General features: G+C 36.5%; 3 protein-coding genes across 13 annotated transcripts in view; 1 reads left to right on the top strand and 2 right to left on the bottom strand.

The window, feature by feature from the left end:
* Positions 1–7,001: 7,001 nt before the first annotated feature.
* Positions 7,002–9,610, bottom strand: LOC139819273 (G kinase-anchoring protein 1). 2 transcript variants are annotated; one of them, XM_071788495.1, is made up of 6 exons: positions 9,122–9,610; positions 8,863–8,952; positions 8,295–8,526; positions 7,933–8,190; positions 7,683–7,837; positions 7,002–7,601 (listed from the first exon to the last, which is right to left on the bottom strand). In XM_071788495.1, the coding sequence occupies exons 1-6, from the start codon at positions 9,299–9,301 to the stop codon at positions 7,569–7,571; spliced, it is 948 nt and encodes a 315-aa protein (XP_071644596.1). In that variant the 5' UTR covers positions 9,302–9,610; the 3' UTR covers positions 7,002–7,568. The 2 variants fall into 2 exon arrangements, with proteins under 2 accessions (XP_071644596.1, XP_071644597.1); XM_071788496.1 differs by having other exon boundaries at positions 8,887–8,952; positions 9,122–9,607.
* Positions 9,611–10,013: 403 nt separating this feature from the next.
* Positions 10,014–13,372, top strand: LOC139819276 (protein RER1). Of its 3 annotated transcripts, XM_071788502.1 has the most exons (7): positions 10,057–10,303; positions 10,550–10,683; positions 11,089–11,172; positions 11,500–11,604; positions 11,696–11,792; positions 12,094–12,311; positions 12,669–13,372. In XM_071788502.1, exons 3-7 carry the CDS (start codon positions 11,098–11,100, stop codon positions 12,747–12,749), a joined length of 576 nt encoding a protein of 191 aa, XP_071644603.1. In that variant the 5' UTR covers positions 10,057–10,303; positions 10,550–10,683; positions 11,089–11,097; the 3' UTR covers positions 12,750–13,372. The 3 variants fall into 3 exon arrangements, with proteins under 3 accessions (XP_071644601.1, XP_071644603.1, XP_071644602.1); XM_071788500.1 differs by lacking the exon at positions 10,550–10,683 and having other exon boundaries at positions 10,014–10,196; XM_071788501.1 differs by lacking the exon at positions 10,550–10,683.
* A 2,835-nt stretch (positions 13,373–16,207) lies between these two features.
* Positions 16,208–22,788, bottom strand: part of Dh44-r1 (Diuretic hormone 44 receptor 1) — a 42,087-nt gene continuing 35,506 nt past the window's right edge. For 6 of the 8 annotated variants that reach the window (XM_071788485.1, XM_071788487.1, XM_071788484.1 and 3 more), the window contains 6 exons: positions 22,622–22,702; positions 22,422–22,510; positions 21,325–21,444; positions 20,429–20,614; positions 19,685–19,839; positions 16,208–18,920 (listed from right to left, as the gene is read on the bottom strand). In XM_071788485.1, the coding sequence (XP_071644586.1) occupies positions 18,779–18,920; positions 19,685–19,839; positions 20,429–20,614; positions 21,325–21,444; positions 22,422–22,510; positions 22,622–22,702 (773 nt within the window). In that variant the 3' untranslated portion in view covers positions 16,208–18,778. The remainder of the gene's footprint in view (positions 18,921–19,684; positions 19,840–20,428; positions 20,615–21,324; positions 21,445–22,421; positions 22,511–22,621; positions 22,703–22,788) is intronic. The other 2 variants (XM_071788489.1, XM_071788491.1) reach the window with 2 other exon arrangements.

Here is a 22,788-nt window from a genome sequence, read left to right as displayed (position 1 = left end):
TAGTGACATTTAACGATGTAAATTAAATAATAACTATACTAGGAAGATATCGCGTTTTTGAGATTTATATTATATTAGGGAACTTGTCGAAATCGTTTACGTAGAATTGTTTGCCCTCCGTTTTGTATAAGGCATTCAGGTCCTTGTTGTCAGGATACATTTTTTGTTTCGACACCGTGATGTAATATTAATAATCTCGTTAAAAAATACATGCTTCTCGAAACGATACTTATATGTAAAGAAGGGTTAGGAAGCCAGGACCACACACTCAATTCTCTGCCATTATTTACGATCATAGACTGTCACAAGAAGCTGTCGGCCTTTCACACATGTGATATCAGAAAATATCGAAACAGAAATAATTATTACCATCATAAATGCTTCAGATGCTTGATACATATTTATTACAAAGATATAAATTTTATTATAAAAATTATCGAAAAGGTTTGTCTTCATTACAAACAGAACTAAAAACTATTGTAATAATATTTCACGTTACCACATCCACTCCTGTTATATTTATAATCCATTTATATGCTCTACTATATAAGATATAAGATAATCAATTCAACAAGTAAATAATGGCTTCTTGGATTATAAATATAAGTAGACATTCCGGAATGTCGGATTTCAATCTTTTGCAGTTTATTTCGTGATAACGCGTTGCGATTCGCGGTTGCAGTTCATACAGTTATCTCTGTGTCCCTTCCGTTGCATTTTTTAAACGTAAAATTCCATTTAACTCATATTCTTTCATTTCGCACGCGCAACGTTTTTTTCGGCATGAAACACAGCCTTCAGTTTGTATCGGTAACTTAAATTACGCATATCATTTACGAACAAAGACTTCGGTAAATAACTAAATACTGATTAACGTAGTTCACGCACCCAAAGCCTCTTTGCGGTGTACATTCGGCAAATGGGTTCTTTCCCTTATACAGATAATCTATAATACCTCCTTACCCAGGATTGTGTTTATTTTGTTTATCTGCTCCTGAAAACATTGTAGCACAGTAAACGTTAAGACGAACGGACAATTCTGTTTCGCTAACGCTTGTATGGATGGCGCCGATATATCCTTATTAAAGACAAGATCCTCATAATCCTTATCTTTCTCATCAATAGTCACAAATCGCATGTCCGTACGTATATATGCGTATGTGCAGATTTGATGTCCGTGTTTGCTCTAACTTCCGCAAATTTGAAGATATCGATCTATTTCTAATTTTATTATATTTCTCAGTCTTTTCTACCCCTATTTCATATATAATTTTTTAAGCTTTGGTTGATTAGACCCAGCTTTATACGCGATCAAAGATCCATAATTTTGATCGCATATAAAGCTAAGTCTAATCAACCGAATTTAAAAGAATTATATATGAAATAGGGGTAGAAAAGACTGAAAAATATAATAAATAGTAATCGAAACTGTAAAATTGCCAATATTAATAATGACTACGTCCAATAGGACAGATTTCAAACAAACGAGTGCTTGTTGAATCGTCTTTCTATCGTTTGCGGTTGCCGAGATATAAGCGTTTTATGAAAGTCAGAAATCATTTGGCGCCCGATTTTTACGGCACGCGCGCGCTTTATCATGTTAAATAAACGGAAGAATGTACGTGTTAGTAATAAAATCGAGATATTCCAATAGCGGCAGAGCATAAACTAAACAGTCCTTTTTGAATCATCTCTATATCTTGGGTGGTTGCCCAGATATTTGCGATAAACGATAGGGAAGACTTTTTTTTCTCGCGCCAAGCCAGCGACACATGGCCTTGACCTACTTTCGACGAACAGCTGTACATTATTGATTTTTACTTTCTAAATTGGCCTTGACCTAGATCACCGAGTCCATGAATGCCGGCGCGCGGCGTGTGTGTGTGTATATATACACGGCACGTCTATCCGTAAAATTCATAAATATTTCGATGTTTTTGCTAACTGATTTATAAGGTTTATTTTAAGTAGCGAAAGGCCTGCTTCTCCAGGCCAGCGTCATTTACGCTATCACAGCTTCCTCCCTAATGTGAGATGTATTATTAATGATGTTGCAATCACATTAGCGCTAATTACAATATTTTATGTCGTTTTTGAATAATGTTTATATCTGTGGTGGTTGCAGAGATACATATAAAAATGTATTAATCGTTGGCTAGCATTATGCAACAATATTCTGAGACTTTTTACCGTTTAATGTTGTTCGAGAGATCATGCACTATGTTAAAGGGCACATAACAATGTTAACGTAACGTCATCTTTTAAGAATTCTCTAAAATTCGTATGCTGATTTAGGAAACGTTTTTATTGTGGTTTTTTATTATTAAATAACGTTTTAAAACATTTTATTTTAAAATCTTTGAATCGCATATTGTTTATTGGCATAAAGGCATAAACAATGTATAATAATATTTTTAATATACCTTAACCAAAAAAGATCCGACGGCAACGGTAATCACCGATAGGATATTAATTATTACATATAGTATTCGTATATTAAATCAACATGACAGCACGTGTTCGTATCGATCAAATAGATTTTGCAATATACGAAGATTCTCCTGATTATAAAATAGTACCTTTAATTTGTTGGCAATTTAATTTGTTTATTAATTAATGAAACAAACTATCCCCTGAAACCACGAGGTATACTTCGTTGGATAAAACATTCATTACAGTTGATTTTAATTTGTTATCATCTTATTGTTAATCTTGCAATATACACATATATGCGTACGCGTGAATTATACAATACATATGTATCACATAAGCAAATGTTATTAATAAGTACATATTAATTTAATGAACAATACATATTAGTATTAAATTATTATTAAGTAATAGTGAGAAATACTATATTATGTATTCGTTGACACGCTTGAAAGATCATAAAAATTATGAAAAAAATTTTGAGTTGTGAGAAAAGCGAGAATCGCGAGTTTGGAGTCGTCTGTAATTCCTCAGAAATCGCTCCTGTTACGCGGGAAGCATGATGAGCAAGGAAGTTGCAGGAGGTATTCGAACAGCGCGCAGCGGCAAAACGAGTTTGCAGTCGTTTGTAATTCCTCAGAAATCGCTCCTGTTACGCGGGAAGCATGATAAGCAAGGAAGTTGCAGGAGATATTCCGGCAGCGCGCGCGGCACGCCTACCCCCACTTATTACCCACCGCCGCCGCGCCGTCGGAACGGCGCGCGGTACGGATCCCCAGTCCAGCCGACCACGACGGCCAATCAGAACGCTGGCGGGTATGCACAGAAGGGGCAGTAGGCTCCCGCGCTCTGACCAATAGCAGCGTTGAGTTCGCGGAGGCAATGTGGGGAGGCAACACCCTCGCTCAGAATACCTCCGTAAACCTCCTTGCCTAACATGCTAGCCTGATACTTTTGCCGATTTAAACAGAGTTTTCGACGCCGAGAATCGCCATTTTCACCTAACGGGCCATTTTAATATGTATACTTTCAACCATTTTTATGATCTGTTGTGCACCTCTACGATACGTAATCAAATTCTTCTAATTGTTTAATTTTAACCTATTATTGAAATATAAAATTTCTTTTATTATGATATTCATTAATTTATATATTCGTTTAAATACAAGTAATTCACACTTATGCGGCGCGCAAAACGCTCCAATTCATTTCTCACGCTAAATACATGACAACATGACATAGAGAACTGAAGGAACACGTAATGTACATGTTTTCCACGAAATAGCGAGATACATTACAAAGGCTTATATTATTTTGCTAAAAAATTTCTAATTATTTAATAAAGATTACATATAACAGCAGAGAATTCGGAGCTCTGTTTCTCTCGTCAATCACCATTTTGACAGCATTCTAAAACATTCTATCATCTATTTTGCTTTTCGTTCCCATTTCCAAATACAAGATATTACAAGTATAAAGATGTTTCTACAGATGTTTCTTAAGATTATTCATGCAGCGTCGTCTGTCGGAAATCTGAGCTGACGTTTTTCTTGACGTCATAAAATAATTTATTTTTGAAACTCTTTCTTGTTGAAATTATCAGAAGAATGCATACTTTGCATTAAAGGATACTTAATTGACATTATGAACATAAAAATATGTCTCGTGAATCGTCCAGTACTGTATATGTCGGAGTTTATTGCTTCATCTCTTTCATGGGGGAATCACCGTTATTAAAAAATATTCTAAAGCTTCTTATCGTTAAATTAATTATTACTAGATAATATGCTTTGCATTAACCTTTTCGCTCCTATAACGTCAGCTATAACTGGACGAACGACACGCCTAATCTCAAGAAATATGTTCATCTTATCATCGTTATGTGTCCTTTAACGTGAGGCATGCTCTCTCGAACAAGAATAAACGATAAAGAGTTATAAAATGCCTCTGCATAATGCTAGCCAACTAAAAAAAGGAAGCTACGAATGCCGTCGCTCGCGCTCGGCGGGAATTAGGTAGACGGCCCGAAATGCGACGAACGACACGCCTAATCTCAAGAAATATGTTCATCTTATCATCGTTATGTGTCCTTTAACGTGAGGCATGCTCTCTCGAACAAGAATAAACGATAAAGAGTTATAAAATGCCTCTGCATAATGCTAGCCAACGAAAAAAAGGAAGCTACGAATACCGTCGCTCGCGCTCGGCGGAAATTAGGTAGACGGCCCGAAATGCGACGAACGACACGCCTAATCTCAAGAAATATGTTCATCTTATCATCGTTATGTGTCCTTTAACGTGAGGCATGCTCTCTCGAACAAGAATAAACGATAAAGAGTTATAAAATGCCTCTGCATAATGCTAGCCAACGAAAAAAAGGAAGCTACGAATACCGTCGCTCGCGCTCGGCGGAAATTAGGTAGACGGCCCGAAATGCGACGAACGACACGACTAATCTCAAGAAATATGTTCATCTTATCATCGTTATGTGTCCTTTAACGTGAGGCATGCTCTCTCGAACAAGAATAAACGATAAAGAGTTATAAAATGCTTCTGCATAATGCTAGCCAACGAAAAAAAGGAAACTACGAATGCCGTCGCTTGCGCTCGGCGAGAAGGTAGACGATCCGAAATGCTACGAACGACACTGAGACATATCTCGAGAAATATATTCATTTTAACATTGTTATGTATGCTTTAATGCCAGACTTGCTCTCCCAGATGTAATTAGACGCTAAAGAGTTTTAAAATGTTGCTGCATAATGCTAGATAACAAGAAAAAGGTTATAGCTGCGAATAATACAGGCGGCGTTGGCTGCAAATAAATCTCGAGAAATACGTTTATTTTAATATTGTTATGTATTCTTTAATGCGAGGCATGCTCTCTCGAATGTGATTAGACGATAAATAATTATAAAATGCTATTTCATAATGCTAGCCAACGAGAGAGAGGTAGCTGCGAATGCCGACGGGCGCGGCGTTGGACGACAAAGTCGGAGCTCCGAAATATCACACGCGACACTAAATAAATCTTGAGAAATACGTTTATTTTAATATTGTTATGTATCCTTTAATGCGAGGCATGCTCTCTCTCGAATGTGATTAGACGATAAATAATTATAAAATGCTATTTCATAATGCTAGCCAACGAGAGAGAGGTAGCTGCGAATGCCGACGGGCGGCGTTGGACGACAAAGTCGGAGCTCCGAAATATCACACGCGACACTAAATAAATCTCGAGAAATACGTTTATTTTAATATTGTTATGTATTCTTTAATGCGAGGCATGCTCTCTCAAATGTGATTAGACGATAAATAAAATTATAAAATGCTATTTCATAATGCTAGCCAACGAGAACGAGAGGTAGCTGCGAATGCCGACGGGCGGTGATCCCCCAAAGATCCATAATTTTGATCGCATATAAAGCTAAGTCTAATCAACCGAATTTAAAAGAATTATATATAAAATAGGGGTAGAAAAGACTGAGAAATATAATAAAATTAGAAATAGATCGATATCTTCAAATTTGCGGAAGTTACAGTAAACACGGACATCAAATCTGCACATACACATATATACGTACGGACAAGCGATTTTAATGCAATATTTCGACATTTTAGAACACTCTGAACATATTAACTTCCGCAAATTTGGAGATATCTATCTATTTCTAATTTTATTATATTTTTCAGTCTTTTCTACCCCTATTTCATATATAATTCTTTTAAATTCGGTTGATTAGACTTCCCATAGCGGGCAAAGCTGTACAAAAAAGAGGGGAAAAAAGAAAGAAAGAATCGGAACGTGAGGTGTAACGTATCAAACTGCATGTTGAAGTTGCCGGGAGCGAGCTCGAAAAAAATTCACGCGGAATAACTCGAGGCAGAAAAAGTGAACAAAAAAATATCCATAAAAATGCGCAACCGCACGTATAATCCGGATGAAGCTTAGTATCGTAGCGAATGGGCGTAGCGCCGCCCACTGGAATCGTTGAAAAGACTGGAAATTGGTAGATGGAGATGAGTAGATGACGATGATTACATAGGGCAGAAACAAAATTGTCCGAATTCGAAAATTGGGACATTAATGTGGAACGTCACATTACGCTTATTAATAAAACTCGTATAGTTTTTACCACAAAAGTTACAAACGAGTAGTCTTTTTTTTTTTTTAATTTGAATTTTGCGATGTTCAACAAATTTAACTCGTAGCACTAAATATATTTCGGTAACGTAGAAAAATATAAGACGACTCCTAATCTCAGATATTAATAATACCTTGGAGTGGAAATTTAAAATACACAAATATTATTAAAGTTTGATTTTTGAATTAAATAAAGATATATATCGGACAAGGTAAAAAATTAAGATTTATGAAGAAAGTCAGTTCTACGCAATTATAAAAAATTACACAATGAGATAGCGTAACGCTTGTTAAATAAATAATGAACAAGTTTTTCTTTACTCATTAAATAATGTTAAATTTGTTACACCAATTAGACAGTTGTATATTAATACACGCATACAAAAATGTAAAAGAAACGAAAGTGATTAATGATTAACACATAGTATTGTGTAGAATATACATTTTATTACAAAATATTTTAAGTTGTATATATAATCAATCAACATACATACATGTATGCGCGCGCGCGCGCGCGTGTGTGTATGTGTGTGTGTGTGTGGTATGTGAATATATTTATATCATTTATATTCACATGGCTGTGTAATACACAAATTCGGAAGATGATACATTACGAAATCTTATGGAAGAGCTTTAGCGAACATTATTTCAGAGGTTTCTTTAACGTATTTTTAAATTTAAAAAACTTATCGAACTTACTAAGAGAAAAGAAATAAAACTACGGTTTTCTAAAAAACAAAAATGAAAAACTATCAACACTGTAGGCTGTACGTCTACTTTCAAAATATACATTCGCGGAACGATCGAGCTAACTGCTATCTGGCGTATCTTAAACTTATTTTTACGAGCAAATACAACGTATGTTGCATATGCAAGAGAAATTAAAATTTCTCTTTGCATATATAACGTTCCTTCTTTTGAAACTGATACTTAATCAATATGCACCGTTATTAAAATTACGTGATCACAATGGTACGTTTTCGTGAAAAATGAATTAGGCATTTTCACTGGCCGGCCTCTTCTTGTTCTGAAATATGTAAGATGCGATAAGCACAAACGTGTCTAATACATTTCCAGAAAAATCGATAAAACAACGTATCGAACGTACAGTTTGTTTAGATGTTTTTACATCTACACTAGATGTACGTGTTTTAGATCTTTCTTGTTCCAGTTGAGCGTGCAAAGAAGCTACCTCGGATGTTAGTTCGTCTCGTATCTCTTGTAATTTTGCTACTTCAGCCAATACCGACGCTTTATCCTTCACTAAAAGAAAAAGAGACAGTTGCAAATAACGAAAGTTTCCACGTACCACTAATGTATATCGAGATCGATATATACCGTAGAAATGTGATACTTACTCTCGCCGTGTGACAATATCTGATAAAGTTTTTTATTTCTCTCTTTAACTTGTGTCAACTCTTCTTTCAGCGTATGCACCTCGGTCCTCAGTTGGCTGATTATTTCATCTCGGTTCTCTATCTCCAGTCTTAACTGCGCAAACGTTATATCATCGTCGATTTTATTTGATCTGGCCTTCAATATGTCCTTCTCTTTTCCCTTTGTTATCTCTTCTTTCGTCTCCTTCTCTATCCTTTCAAAGAATTCCGCATCTACTTCTGCAAAAGACAAACACGTGATCAGTTTATCGGTTAAAAATTGGTTTTTCACATTAATAATACACGTCTTCTGTTCATTCTCAAGCTATTTGACAAACGCATACCTCTCGACTTATCCGGAGCAGGCTCCGTTGTTAACGGTGCTACCGTCACACTTGTTCCCATGCTATTAAATTCTTCCAACGACATAGTTGCCTTTTTCGACTTTTTACCAGATTTTTTATTTTGTTCTTGCTCTTTGTCATTTTTTGCTACGCTAACCACGTGTTCTTCGTACGCCAATTTCGATAGCAGGATGGCTTGGTGCAGTTCTTGCTCGAACGTTTCCTCGACAGCCTTAAGGTAATCATACGTGAATTTAACGTAAGGACAAAAAATTATAAACACAAATTAAGTTTTATATACATATATATATATATAGAAATTACCAAATATTACAAACAAATGGAAAAATAAAAATAATCTTAAATCTCTTGCACTCTCTATATCGAGATAAAATTTCAGACTTAAAATTGATTCAAAATTTTCATCGTACATCTTGTAGTTAACTCTCTAAGTAAATAACAAACTAGAAAATAGCGCAAAATACTTTGTAAGACACATATTCGAACAAGTGACAAGTTTCAGCAATAAAATTAGAAAAGAGCCATCTGATAAATAAATCTTACATACGTCGGTGAAAAATTCTAATTTTACCATCGTATCTTTTTGCTTCCACTGTTCCCACTGCTGGTCATCGTTATTCGTTTTCTTCTTTTTTCCCTAAAACGAAGGAAAAAAAAGGTCATGATAACCCTTGTCGAAAGAATTTGAAACGTCGCGATTTCCCGCCGCGCCGCGACGATCCGGATTCCGGCTGACGCGCTCCGGCTTCCGGCCGTTCCGCCGGCTAATCAAAAACAAAACGCAACGATGGGCGCACACGTCGTACTTTGTTCTGCTTTTTTTTGTTCGGCTGCTGCTGTTGCGGCTGTTGCTGCTGCTTCGACTTGTCGCCCTTATTCTTAGCGTTGGTCTTGGTTGCCGTCGCGTTCTTCGGCGTCTTCTTCGGCTTGTAATCGTCGTCCTCGATGCTGAGGACGGCGAATCGCGACGGCACGGCAGTCGCCATTTTCCTACGCTCCGACAAAGAGCAAAGACGCACGTCGACGACAATGAACCGTGAACCGTGCACCGTGCACTTCCGGCGTCAAACCGCAGACTCGCAGGCGCAAGGCGCAAAGAGAAATCGGCGAGATGATGCGAGACTGCGAGAGAGTGGCAGCCGGCAGGTCTCGACCTCGCGACCTGTGCAGCCTTGTGAAGTGACACTTGACAGTGTCGCAGAGAAGCGGAACCTGCGGAACGGGCGCCGATAAAAATTAAACAGCGCCGTCTGCGCCGTCGATGACGACGACGACAACAGCGACGTATACATGCGCCGGTATATACCGGAAACGAACTGCGATGCTAGCGCCACCACCGTTCGCTCGGCGAACAAGGGGTCGTAATTTCATTGGCCGTGTCCAGCCGAAAGGTAGCAACTGAATGTGATTGGTTCTTACCTTTGGATCCAACCAATTACACTTAATTGCTACCTTTCGCTTCGCTAAGCAGAGGTTCGGCTGAACGCAGCCACTGACGCTAGAAACCAGCGGCAGCGTCAAGAAAATGTAGTGGGGGAAGAAGTTCTGTTGAATTTTGCGGTACGCTAAAAAGTTGTGACGGTCTGAAGTCTGAACTTCTTCCCCCACTACATTTTCTTGACGCTGCCGCTGGTTTCTAGCGTCAATGAAAAGGCACCTTAAGAGGTGTAGGTGCAGTCAGTACCTGCACCTCAGCGGCAGCGCTCATTGGCTATGCTCCGTGCTGAGTTGCTGACTGCGGCTGTCGACTGCAGATCATCAGCACTCGCGGCTCACGGCGCCGCCTTCCTCGTGGCTCGTCATTCCCTTGTAAAATTCCGCCTGTTCTGCACTCTGCAACGCAACTGGCGTCTGGCGACATTCTATGTGGAACGTCTAGTAGTATGTCATTAATGTTGTGACGTGTTATATATACATTTTTTTTTAAAGAAAATATTCGACGCAGGTGTTGCGTGCGGTGGAAAAGACGGCGTAAAAAAGGATCGCAGGTAAATACGTACGCGATGCGAGATCGTCCGATATTTCATCGTTAGTATAAATGCGGGAGGTTAGGTTAGGGTAACGTAGCACTTGCCGTGCCATCAGTGCCCTGTCTCGCCCGAAACGTCGAGAGACGAGAGACGACCTGTCTCGCTGCTTTTTTTCTCTCTCTCTCTCTCTCTCTCTCGCGCGCGATATACATGCGAAAATTTAATCAACACCTTACGACGACAGTTTTCTTTCTCGACTTTTAGATAGCGAGTTGAGATAGCGTAGTCTGCACGTGTCTCTGTTACCTCTGTTGTATCTGCTGTCTCTGCGTAAACTCGTCGTTCAATAAACTCGTTCCCAACCTTGACGTCGCGCAAGACAGAAACCCTATTTCGTGGTAAATCTCTGGAAAGACGTGTCACTCTACGCTTTCGTTTTTACTCTCAGCCTTACGACGGATTTGAAACACGTATAGTTGCTATAAATATTCACATTTAATATTACAACGTTATGAGAACGTATATTTGACACATGTATGTAGACATAAAGATTCCGTGGACACGCTTGATAAAGACTTGACCATTTCTATAAAAAAGAAAAAATACATGTTTGAAAAGGACGTTGACGGTGCACACAGACAAATGTTACGTGATGTGTAACGTACGTTTCTTAAACGTTCGTTATGTAGGTTTACCATTTGTACATATATGTGTAACAAGGTTCTTTTCTATAAATAAAATTTTACAAAGCTGGCTTTGGTTCGTATTACGTTAACATTGCATCAAGGTCTTTTTATTTGCAGCGAGAGAAAATGATGCAGGATGAAGATTTGGGTGGTCCAGTGAGAAAAAATGTTTTCAGTCAAGGGATAATAAGAATATCACAGGTTAATATCAGTTTCAACGTGATCGAATAAACAGTTTATACCTTACGTGACGCATATCTGTTCCGCTTTATTTTCTTCTATCAAAGTACTACTTGAACCGAGTATTAGCGCGTGCTATGAGATAAACGTAAACACTAATGAATATTCATAAACATCATTTTTACAACTTGCCTCTTGCACGCTGTTTTTACCTGGCCGATGTCTATTTTGACAACCTTCTCGTTTAGACGCTCGTTTTTATTTGTATATTTTCCACTCACGCTCTATTCTATTTCACTCTATTCTTGTGCGCATTATATAATCTATAAAATTTCTTTTTCGTTGCAGATATATCAAAGATACCTAGATCTATGGACTCCTCATGTAATATCACGATGGACATTTGCTTTCGTCCTATTAGTACTTTTTATTCTACGTGTATTTATCTCTCAAGTATGATGTACTCTATTAATGTGTGCAAGCTCGATTTTTTACAGTTATATTATACCACGCTATATATAAATCGACACTTTCGCATTTACAGGGGTGGTATATCGTCACGTACGCTCTAGGAATTTATCACCTCAATTTATTCATAGCATTCCTTACTCCAAAAATTGATCCTGCCATGGATTTTGATGGTAAACGTTTTATACTAGACTGCACGGTCTAAATATTTTTTCCGTACACGTGTTCTATAACGTATACATTGAAATAAACATAGCGTATAGCATAGACGCGTATAGAATCGTACAAAAGTGTGATGAGTTGATAAAAACTTGTAGACGTACAGCGTAACATTGAATTAGAACGTCTATAGCGTGAACGTGAATTTATGCACGTTAAAGATAAGAACTTTATATACATATATATATTTTTTTGGTTTAACATGACCACAGAGTTACCTAAAAAGATGAACGTCAACTTGATATAAAATTGCAGATGCGGAAGGACCAGAGTTACCTACAAGATCAAACGAGGAGTTCAGGCCGTTTATTAGAAGATTACCTGAATTTAAATTTTGGTACTCAGTAACAAAATCTACGATAATTGCCATGATATCCACCTTATTCGATTGCTTTAACATACCAGTATTCTGGCCGATACTTGTTATGTATTTCATAACACTGTTCTGTATCACAATGAAGCGGCAAATAAAGGTAAGAACGTGAGAGATACACTCTTTTTTTTACTCGTTGCTTTTAATTTTACCTGGTATTTTTTATTTTACGTCTAACAATAACGCTAAAGAGTTATATGCGTACGGATCTAATGGTATTGTATAGAATAAGATAAGGTAAAAGATTATTTAAAAAAAAAAAAATTTGGGAAGGCTTCCCACGCTTAAGTTAAACGCATCCTGTAAATAAACGTTTTTCGTGAAATACGTTCGGGAAAGATTGGCGGGACGTGGTGGTCGATAAACTCTCGTTTACTCCAACTAAAAATTTATTTAATCTACGTTATTTTTTATTTTAGATTCAGACGTTTAATTAACGGTCTTTTTTTATTTGCAGCATATGATCAAGTATAGGTATCTGCCTTTCACTCATGGCAAACCAAAATATCAGAACCATGAAGACACCTCGCGCGGTTGATATCGCCAAAATGAATAGAAGTAAAGAATATATTGTGCCTGTACAGGAGGAGGGGAGAGGCGTCGTAAGCGTGTAGATTTTAATTTCTCCCAGTACAGGATAAGGCGTACTAGAAAGAAAAGAAACCGACAAAAATTTTTTTTTATGCCATTAAAGGGAAAGGATATTGCCTTGTACGAGAAAGAATCAAGTCCTCGCCGAGGACTTGTAACTCTAAATTATACAATGTACGGTATATAAACTGGATTATCTTAATATATTTGTATCATAAAACTTGTACAAAATATTGTTAGCTCTTATCTCATTAAAAGAAATGAGGAAAAAAAATATGGTCACATCCGATATCGCGAATGCAGTTGTCACGTTAGCAGACATGTGTAAGAATTTCTTAATATAGTTAATGAGTGCTTTCCATTTACTTTTTGTATCGCTGTGGTGCCTCGCCTTTTCTCTCGATATCTCAAATTGATTAATTTTGCATAGGCACGAAACTAAAAGATAGAAAGAAAAAAGCAAACGTAAATCAATATCTATTTTCTAACGTACATGAAATATTGTCTTTAGAGTGTATTTATATGTATGCAAATATATCTGGAATATATATAATTGAAATCACAAACCAATTTATTATATGTTATCAAATCACGTGTTATATTGCTGTTACAAATTAAATGAAAACAACGTAGTATTTTGCGTATTTTTAAGCTATTCAGAACACTTTATTTGGAACACATCAGTGTCACAACATATGACATGTGTTTTTCACAATCATTACGGTAGAGTGACTGACTCGAAACAATTCAAAACGAAGATATAAGCATCGTTAAAAGTCATATACAAGTGGAAAGTACTCAATCAACGTTGTTTATAATTTTGGAGAGTATCGTTTCCTCAGACACGTACATTCCATGCGATTTATTTGCATCTTAAAGATAAGAAATTATTTTTCTCGAGTTACTTGAATATCTACTCCATTTTCTTTTTAGTTCAAAATTATTTAAAATATTTTCTTTATGTTATAGAGAACATTTTCCATGTCTTTGTTCTAATATACATCGTACGCAAAATTGAAATCGTGAAATGCAGAATGCGCAAGTCCACACGCCTTTCTTTATACAAGTTGCGTACGTTTGATTAAAAAAAAAATTAAAAGGTTGCTACCTTTAATAATCTCTAATTATTAACATCTATATTAACAATGTAAAGAATTATTTCACCAGCTGCTTTGTTAAACACGTTATCAAAGGGATTTACGTAAATGTTAAAGTTAAAAAAAAAACAGCCTTATATACATTGTTTTTTTTTATAGTATATTTATATTGTTTTTCGAATTAAACGTTTTAAGAATAATCTAAATTATTTACATGTAAAAAGATTATCTTCGCAGTTTCAAATACGTAAAACAAAGAATTTACTATAGTATTAAATGAGGTCATAGATTTGATACTTTCGGTCGTAAAATTATATTTATATAATAATAATAATAAATACACGTACATTTTTTATACTATACGTGTACACACGAAATTAGCTTAGCAGTTTTTTTATAAATTGATATTACGTCAAAAAAGTTGATGATATTTTAATATTGTAAAAAATTATAATATTTATGTAAAAAGAATTGTTGCATTTTATTATTGTGATATTTTACTTATTGGACTAGTATTATATTGCATTTTGCGACCTCACAACCAATCTAATTTCTTGTATACGTCGCGGTAGCGTAACATAAAGAAACATGTATATAAATAATCTTTTTGAAATTTCTTTTTACATTTATGTGCTGCAATAGCATAATGCTACTAAGATTTAGTTTGAGAGAGAGAGAGAATGGGTAATTAATTACGCAAACAATAATAAAGATCCATTGCACGACAAGTCCTGCTTATTAAAGATACATGTCTATTTTATCCTAGAATACTTGATAATTTTACCAATATTTTTCTAATAAATTTTGTCTAATTTTGATGCCAACAGCAAAACTAATATTTATATTTTTAAGAGCACATACACATTGTGGTATTTAAACGGAAAATATTTTTTAATCTATTTTTTAAATGGTTGATTTAATTTTGTAAAATCGTGCAGAAATATTTTAAAAGACATAAATTTTAATACTTTGAAATAGGATATAAAAAATATATACATACGCGCGCGCGTGCGTGTGTGCGTGCGTGTGTGTGTGTGTGTGTGTATACGCACAATTATTGGAAATTTTAAACGTGTAACCATATTTTTCTAATTTAACCAACTTGATATTTCATTAGTTTTTAGTATTCAAGGATTAAATAGAATAGATTATCGAATAACTGTGTTGATGCAATACTGCTATTATAATATGCGTATTTCATACACACTGTGAGAGAGAAACGGTGCTCAGAAAATTAAAGTTTATACGAGAAGAAATTTGATACAAGTTTTTATAAACAAACACAAAGTGGTCGGATTTATTTCATTGTACATAGCGGAATATCTCTGTGAAATACTTTAGACGATAACACTGTTCAACGAAAACGTACTTTTTTTCGAGCACAAGAACGAAACTTGTGTGGGATCCGGTATTTTTTTAGATGCTGAATACGATCCCGTTCGTCATATTGTTCTATCGCGTCACACGTTTAAGAACTTTACAATTAAAGTTACAAAATATGGGCTCGTTAAGTGTATTTTGGTATATTATTACAACACAATTATATGATATGTGTGTGACGCGTTGGGGAAATTTACGTGCACGTAAAATTAATCATGTCGTTGGGACTTTCAACCCTTGAAAGAAACCCTTGAAAGACGTTGTCGTGTCCATTATGGTTAAAAAGATTGACGTAGAGTCTCTATTGCGTTAATTATATTATTCAAACTTTAGGGTTTTTCAGGTTGCTGAAAATTAATCTGATATCAAAGTTGATACAAATGGTAGAGTTGGCGGATATTAAAGGTAAAAACTCGACCACATTTATTGCCGATTTCAATATCTGCCATATTGACTCTGTCATTTTCAATTGATTCACTTTGACATCAGCTCATCAGCCTTCAACGACTTGAAAAACCCTCAAGTTTGAATAACCCAATTTAAAAATATTTCACAGATCCTTTTAATGGTCGCAACTTTGATGCGATAGATTTTACGTTAAACATTGATATCTTTCCAACCATAATCGACGCAATTAATTCCTTTTAAGAACTAAAAGTCCCAACAACATACTCAACTTTGATTACAACTACACTCCTCCAACACGTTACATATCGTGGTTTATTAACCAATATGCCAAAATGCTAAAATAGCCTATTTTTGCAACTTTAACTGTAAATTTCTCACAATTGTGACGTGATGGAGCACGTTGGCAAACGGAATCAGCGCCCAAAAAACTACCGCTATACAAGTTCCGTTTTTGTGCTTTTTTTGTTGAACATTAGTGTACGTACACACATTACAATCTGCTTATGTATGAGTATGTGTAAAATGTAAAACTCAGAATTAGCACATTCTTGAAGATCGAATTTTATATATTAACATTAAATATTACACTGTCCAAAGATATGTAGCGAAGCGCGTATAGTTTTACGAATAATATAAGCCTATATTATTTTCACGGATCTGTTTATGTGTGCATTGCGCGCGCGCAATGTTTCTTAACCACGTGTCAATATTTGAGAAAAAAAGAGAAAAAGATATCGTATGAATGTATGTAAATCGTTTAGGGTTTATTTTTTTATTTGCAATAAATTATAATAAATTATGCACGTCGGAAGAGGAAGTGTGTTCACATATACACACGTAAAGTACACCCGTCTCTTTTGCCAACGCACGCTAGAGCAGATGATTAAACTTAAAACGCAATATACGTATTGCGCAAACATCAGGTCATATATGAGAACAAGCCATATTTGCGAACAATATGTATACTTGAATTTGAACACAGGTAAGTATTTTGTTACAATTGTTATAAATTCAATTTTAATAAACATACATTTTTGTTTCCGTTATGGTTTGCCCCACCTTTACATATAAACTTATGCCTATGTATTACTTGATGGAAGCAAGTATCGACAATATTATCGTCGATTTGTTAGATTCCAGCTTATTTGATTAATTACGTTCTCATTCGAGTACGTTCACGGCAATAACTATTTTAATATACTATTTTATCTATTCTATCTATTTTATCTATTTCAGCATCATTTGCTGTAAACGTGTATGCAATGTTCCCTTATTAGATGATTATAATCTTTTGGGAAAAAGAAATTTTAAAATTTCTCCATCAATGAGAAAGAGAAAGAGTGAGGATGGAAGGGGAGGGGAAGGCGGGGGGGGGGGAGAGAGAGAGAGACAGAAAAATTAATTTCTATCGACACGCAAAAGTGCCGATATGTCTAGCATGGTTTACGTACAAAAAGCTTCCAACAGAAATATTTATCATGAAATTTATAAATAATCTTCGGGTGTTTAACGTTGAGTGAAAAAATAGCGATAGAGAGTAAAATTACGTACGATCATCTTACTTTTAGTTGCTGTCATATCTCATTCAGCGTTCACAATGCGAAAAGCCAAGCGATACGTACCAATAGCGTTACGAAACTCGTCCGAGTTGTACTTGCAACAACAATAACGGAAATTATTATATAGTAATGTCAAGCGATATGTACAATTTGTAATTTAACATTCTGTTTTACAAAAGAAATTCTTGTCGTGATTTCTCTTAATTCTGTATCTAAGTAGTTCTTTGGAGTTATATAATTGAGATTCTGACGTTATACATGTAATAACATATACATATATAGAGTACATTATATAGGATGTTTCCTAAGTAAGTACAAAAAATTGAAGGAGATATTTCGTGGCTTATTTTAGGAAGAAGCCCTATAAACATATGCCCTAAATTGCTTCGTTTTCAAAATACACGTTGTCAAAGATAGGCGCACGCCTTTAATGGATCTAAAACCGATTTTATCGGTACTGGAAAATGGTTCTTAATATGATCACATGTATGCATACCAAATTTGAATAAAATATCTTTAAACGTTTTCCAGATTTTCGAAATTTTTATATTTTTTTCACAACTGTGACACCCTGTATTTTGAAAACGATGCAGTTTAGGGTATTATGTAGTTTGTAGAATCTTTTCTTCCGAAAATAAGCAACGAAATATTCCCTTTAATTTTTTGTACTTGGGAAACACTCTGTGTGTGTGTGTGATATATATATAACACACACACACGCACACCCAGAAACACACACACACACACACTCAGTTTTTTCTGCGATTATATTGAATTATCAAGTCAAAGGCGAAACATTTAAGCGCTACGCGGATCTTTTATTCTTGCACTTACGTAAAAATTAACATCGAAATTTGTTTTTTAACCGTAACGCGTTCATGTATAAATCAGTAAATGTTTAAAAAGTATTTTAGTTTTTTCTGTATCAGTAAATAAATGTGCAATGCAATCTACATATGCTTTATATTTTCAAGAAAGATGGATTTTGTGACAATTAATTAATCAAGATTTTTAGCACAAGATTATTTCGTAATCCATAGGATAAAAAAAAGAATCTTTGGCTTTTTTACGCTATATTGATATTGTCGATAAAAAATTGGCAACATGGGCATATGCGAGTGCCAAAGATAAAATTCATATAATTTTTCGCTTGTGATATATGGTAATCCAACAAGACCACAGCAAGGCGGGACTGCATATTGATATGTGAGACTTTTGGCGAGATATGAAAATATCGAGGAAGATTAGAGTATCGAGGATATTTCTTTCGTGTAAATTAATGTCATTGAATTATTATTATTATAGCAAGTTATATACATATTCTCCTTGAAGCGAGAAAAGCCGAATCTCGGAGAAAGCGTGTGGCGGATCGTGACAATTTTCATACAATGCTGCATGGCTGCAAGTGCCCGCCATTTGTAAACAACACAGTCTACCAGTCTACGGACGCCGACGATGTAATATCTGCAATATTGTGACAACGCAATGGGATTTGTTCCACGTTGAAACTTCTCTCTCTCGTGAATCTTGTCTCACTCGTTCAGATCCTCCGAAATAACTCTTTTGGATTTATCGAGGAACATCGTGGTGGAATTCAGGCCTATCACTGTCGTAGTGGTAGTCTCACTTACCGTAGACTCCCGCTTTCGATACGGATTCGACGGTTGGCACAACCTGCGATTGATGACGATAGAAAATAGAAAATCGAAAAGTGATACGTGTATGAGAATCCAATCTCACGTACAAAATCTCAAAATTACGAAATCTCACGTACAAAGTAGACCAAAAGTACATTAAATAAGTAAAATAAGCGATAAAAATTTATTGATCTCTGCAGAGCTATAAACTTTTCCAAATTTTCCGACTGTCAATGAGTTTAATTTACGTTGATTACCACGTTGCGTTAAAAAAGATCAATCTCGTTATCTTTTATGACGCATTATGTATACATATATACTGCACTCGTTAAAAAAATTATCGCAACACTCACGTCATATAAAACGTTCGCATAATTTCAAATAAGCGTATCTCCGCGAAAAATAGTATTTGAAACGTTGTTTTTATTTTAAAAAAGGTAAAGTCTCTACTCAACTACTTAAAAAACTTTTGTTGGATCTTGATTTTATTCTCTCCCTCTCGTTCGCCATCTCCTTAAAAATAAGGACGTGGTTTTTCTCCGAAAAATTGCATAGTGTGACGACGTCCATCGAGTGGAATAATTTTTTTTTCGCAAATATTACAACTATCTCAACCTAAAATGTGGACTTTTGTAAATTAAAAAAAATTGAGATGAAAAAAACATAAGAGACCTTTTTTGTAGATCGTTAAATTTTCTACAAAATATATATATATATATATATATAAAGAGAGAGAGGGAGAGGGAGAGAGAGAGAGAGATATATTTTTACATAAGGTACGCGCGCGCATGAAACGAGTACCTTATGCTCTCCGTTCTCGAACGAGGGGACCAATTGTTATAATACCTCCGGCGGGTGCCAAGATTTCGCGTGGTGCTCCATCGTGCGAAATAATGCCTAACCGTATTCTGCACTTCGGTATTGAGAAAGCAATAAAACAACGCCACGAAGAATCCCTAAAACAAAAAAAGAAAAATTATATTTTATCTTTATCCTTGACCTTATCCTTATCCTTATTCTCGCGAGGTTACTTTTCGCTCCGAAAAAGGAATCAGGAGTTGGAGGGATCGCTCTCCCTCATATCTAAAGCGAGCGAGTCTCCGTCTCGAGCCTCATCCGCCGAGCCAATAGTCGTGCAAAGCAAAGCGATCAAACTCAAACCATTATGTCCTATTCTACTTCCCATCCCGTCCTCATTCTCGGCGTATCATCGCGACAATTTTTGGAAAATAATTATAGCGAGTTTATCCCTCAAGTATTACGTACCCTTTTTTCCGTCGCTTCTGCCCTTTTCACCCTGGTTAATAATAAAATTACGTTTGATTCAAAACAACGAGTACGCACCGCCATTACAGGCTCTTGATGGAAAATACCGTAGGCTCGAACCAGAGAATACGTGGCATTGTTAAATAAGAAAATATATCCGCGTGCGCGTGGCTAAACTTGTTGCCTATATTGCTCAAATTCAGACGCGGCGTTCATTCAGACGTTTTTTTCATGTTTTTTAAATTCTCTTTTACAGTTCTTACTATCTCTCTCTCCTACCTGCGAAGAAAGCAGAATCGCGCGCGCATAGGAGAATGCATTCGCGACTTGGCCTTCGGTGGGCCCAGCTATGACCAACACGTACGTCACTCCTAGAAGTGGTATCAACACCAGGAGAGCTTTACTGGCTTTCCGATATTGCTGCGTCTCCACGTTGTTAGATGACCAAAGCTTCGTTATCAGCACCTGCAAGGCACGCGACGTTATATCTCAATTTAGAGCTTAGAGCTTAGGGCTTAGGGCTTATAGGGCTTAGAATGACAATATCCTAGGACGTAATTCGAATAAATGTCTCTATTCTCGTAACCAATTTCAACAAAACCTTTTTTATCACGCGACTAATTGATGAATGAATTATCCAGAAATTGTCTCATCACATGCTCAAGTACACGCCGCTCAACGTCGTGTTCTCGTAAGATACGACTAGAAGTTTCAATGTGTGCGGGAGAAGCAATTTTGTGCATTGGACGGTCGTTTTATCGCGCTTCTCGGCACGGACTGCACCGCGTGCGTTAAATTGAAACATTATTCGTCGCGTATACGCCGTTTTATTTGCTCATAATTGTCAACAATATCTGCAGGATAGTTTTAATTTCCATCTCGGGTCAAGTAGAATCGACCGGTTATATATGCCATAAACAAGTATACAATATCATTTAGTTAACGATATCGATATAGTTGACTACGTTCTCGGCACCCTCGATCATTCGCGCGAGGCTTGACAATGAAATTGATCGCGAGACACCATTTTCATTACTATAACGAAGTAAACGTTTATAAAACTGTTTTATATAAGGCCGCTATCAACTTGACGAACGATATCAACATATTTTTCCCAAACGATAAGACAAAAGGTTAAGTAGCATTACTGTTTAGCGATACGATGATGCACTCACCCGCATAATCATGAAAAGGAACACCATGTTCACCGCTATGACTATTATAGCTGACGCTTGATAAAACCAATCGTACGGATGCGGTATCATCCAGGGACAGTGCCTCCAGAGCGCCACTTCCTGCCCCAGCCAGTCGTGTTCATAATTAATGTACAGGGTCGCGCGCGATATCAACAAGTAAACTTTGTACTAATAAACTAAAGGTATAGGTCCGAGCTCGATTCTCTCATATATAGTGAGCATGAAAGATCGTGAACGTCTTACCATTTACCGGTTTTTTCACGAAATGCTTCCCGTGCTTTATCGCATGTCTGGATACATAAATACATTTGCAAATCTTCACGTCTGCATGCTACACATATATCTTTGTAACTAATAAATTTCAACGTGTAAAATAAAATTGTACGTATTGGTAAAGTTTAGCTAAAGCTTGCTTGCAGAAGTAAAACGAGGAATGAGGCGCCTTTTGTATAGTGTTTTATTTTGCGCTGCTCCGCGATTCATATCATTCAAATTCAGTTTCGGCGCAAGTCCCGAAACAGCTTGACAACTGTAAGGCGTATTATATGTATATTATAGAGAGAGTCGACATTTCTTACATAAAAGTAGCGACGACGTTAACAAACTTATTAGCTTTCAGTGAGACGACCTGTAAGATGTTTAATCGATCTTTCGATCCTCCAACATTAGGTGGTGGTTACGCGCGTGATCCAATGGAAGGTCTTTCTGCGAGTGATAAAAAGTAAACGACTTGACGCGCATCGAGTATCCACCCGAGCCGAACGAAGCCGGGAGGTGCTCGATGTGATATATGTGTCGACGTATATATAAAACCACCCCGTGTTTTCCACGTGGATGTTCGTCCTGCCTCTCCCCTGCCCGCGCGCGGTTTTCATCCTTGTCACGTACTTGGACACGCGGCGCGTTAATAGGCGAGCGTGACTGAAATTTCGATCGGAATTTTCGACACCGCGTCGCGGCGCGTCCGTCGTTATCACAGCTCATCGTTACACGGCTGTCGCTATCGGGAAATGAAAGATTTCTCGCGCGGAAAGGTGGAAATTCGCTGTCAGAGACGTTCTCGTTTAAATTCATACCTGGTTAGCTTGATTCATGACGTGGCTCATGACTTTCTGATCCAGAGACTTGGCGATTCCCCACATGGCTATCACGAGCACTGGGACACCTGGATTTATTTTTCTATTAGTTTCATTATTTATTTGTTTACGCGTCATTATTTTTTATGTCCTGTCGACTCGCGACGACTCCTAGCTATCTTTCCCGCTCGCTCACTCACCCCAGCCGATCACTAGGCAGAGCTTCAGCTTGATATTATCGCCAGTGAACGTTTTCACGACCAACAGATACAAATACAGACCTATAAACAGTGCGAAATAGTACTTGATATTAGTAATAAACGCGTAATCATATTTCTCGAGTATATACACATATATATTTCATATC

Source organism: Temnothorax longispinosus, chromosome 9, assembly GCF_030848805.1.
Source record: "Temnothorax longispinosus isolate EJ_2023e chromosome 9, Tlon_JGU_v1, whole genome shotgun sequence".
Taxonomy (NCBI): Eukaryota; Metazoa; Arthropoda; class Insecta; order Hymenoptera; family Formicidae; genus Temnothorax; species Temnothorax longispinosus.
Note: the sequence above shows the minus strand (reverse complement) of the source record. Positions and strands in the feature narration are given on the sequence as shown.

Coding starts and splice junctions, on each gene's coding strand:
- LOC139819273 (XM_071788495.1), bottom strand. CDS start 9,301: ATGGCGACTGCCGTGCCGTCGCGATTCGCCGTCCTCAGCATCGAGGAC. Junction 8,953..9,121: donor ACAAAAAAAAGCAGAACAAA/GTACGACGTGTG, acceptor CCTTCGTTTTAG/GGAAAAAAGAAGAAAACGAA. Junction 8,527..8,862: donor AATTAGAATTTTTCACCGAC/GTATGTAAGATT, acceptor GATTACCTTAAG/GCTGTCGAGGAAACGTTCGA.
- LOC139819276 (XM_071788500.1), top strand. CDS start 10,029: ATGCTCCGTGCTGAGTTGCTGACTGCGGCTGTCGACTGCAGATCATCA. Junction 11,173..11,499: donor GGATAATAAGAATATCACAG/GTTAATATCAGT, acceptor TTTTCGTTGCAG/ATATATCAAAGATACCTAGA. Junction 12,312..12,668: donor CAATGAAGCGGCAAATAAAG/GTAAGAACGTGA, acceptor TTTTATTTGCAG/CATATGATCAAGTATAGGTA.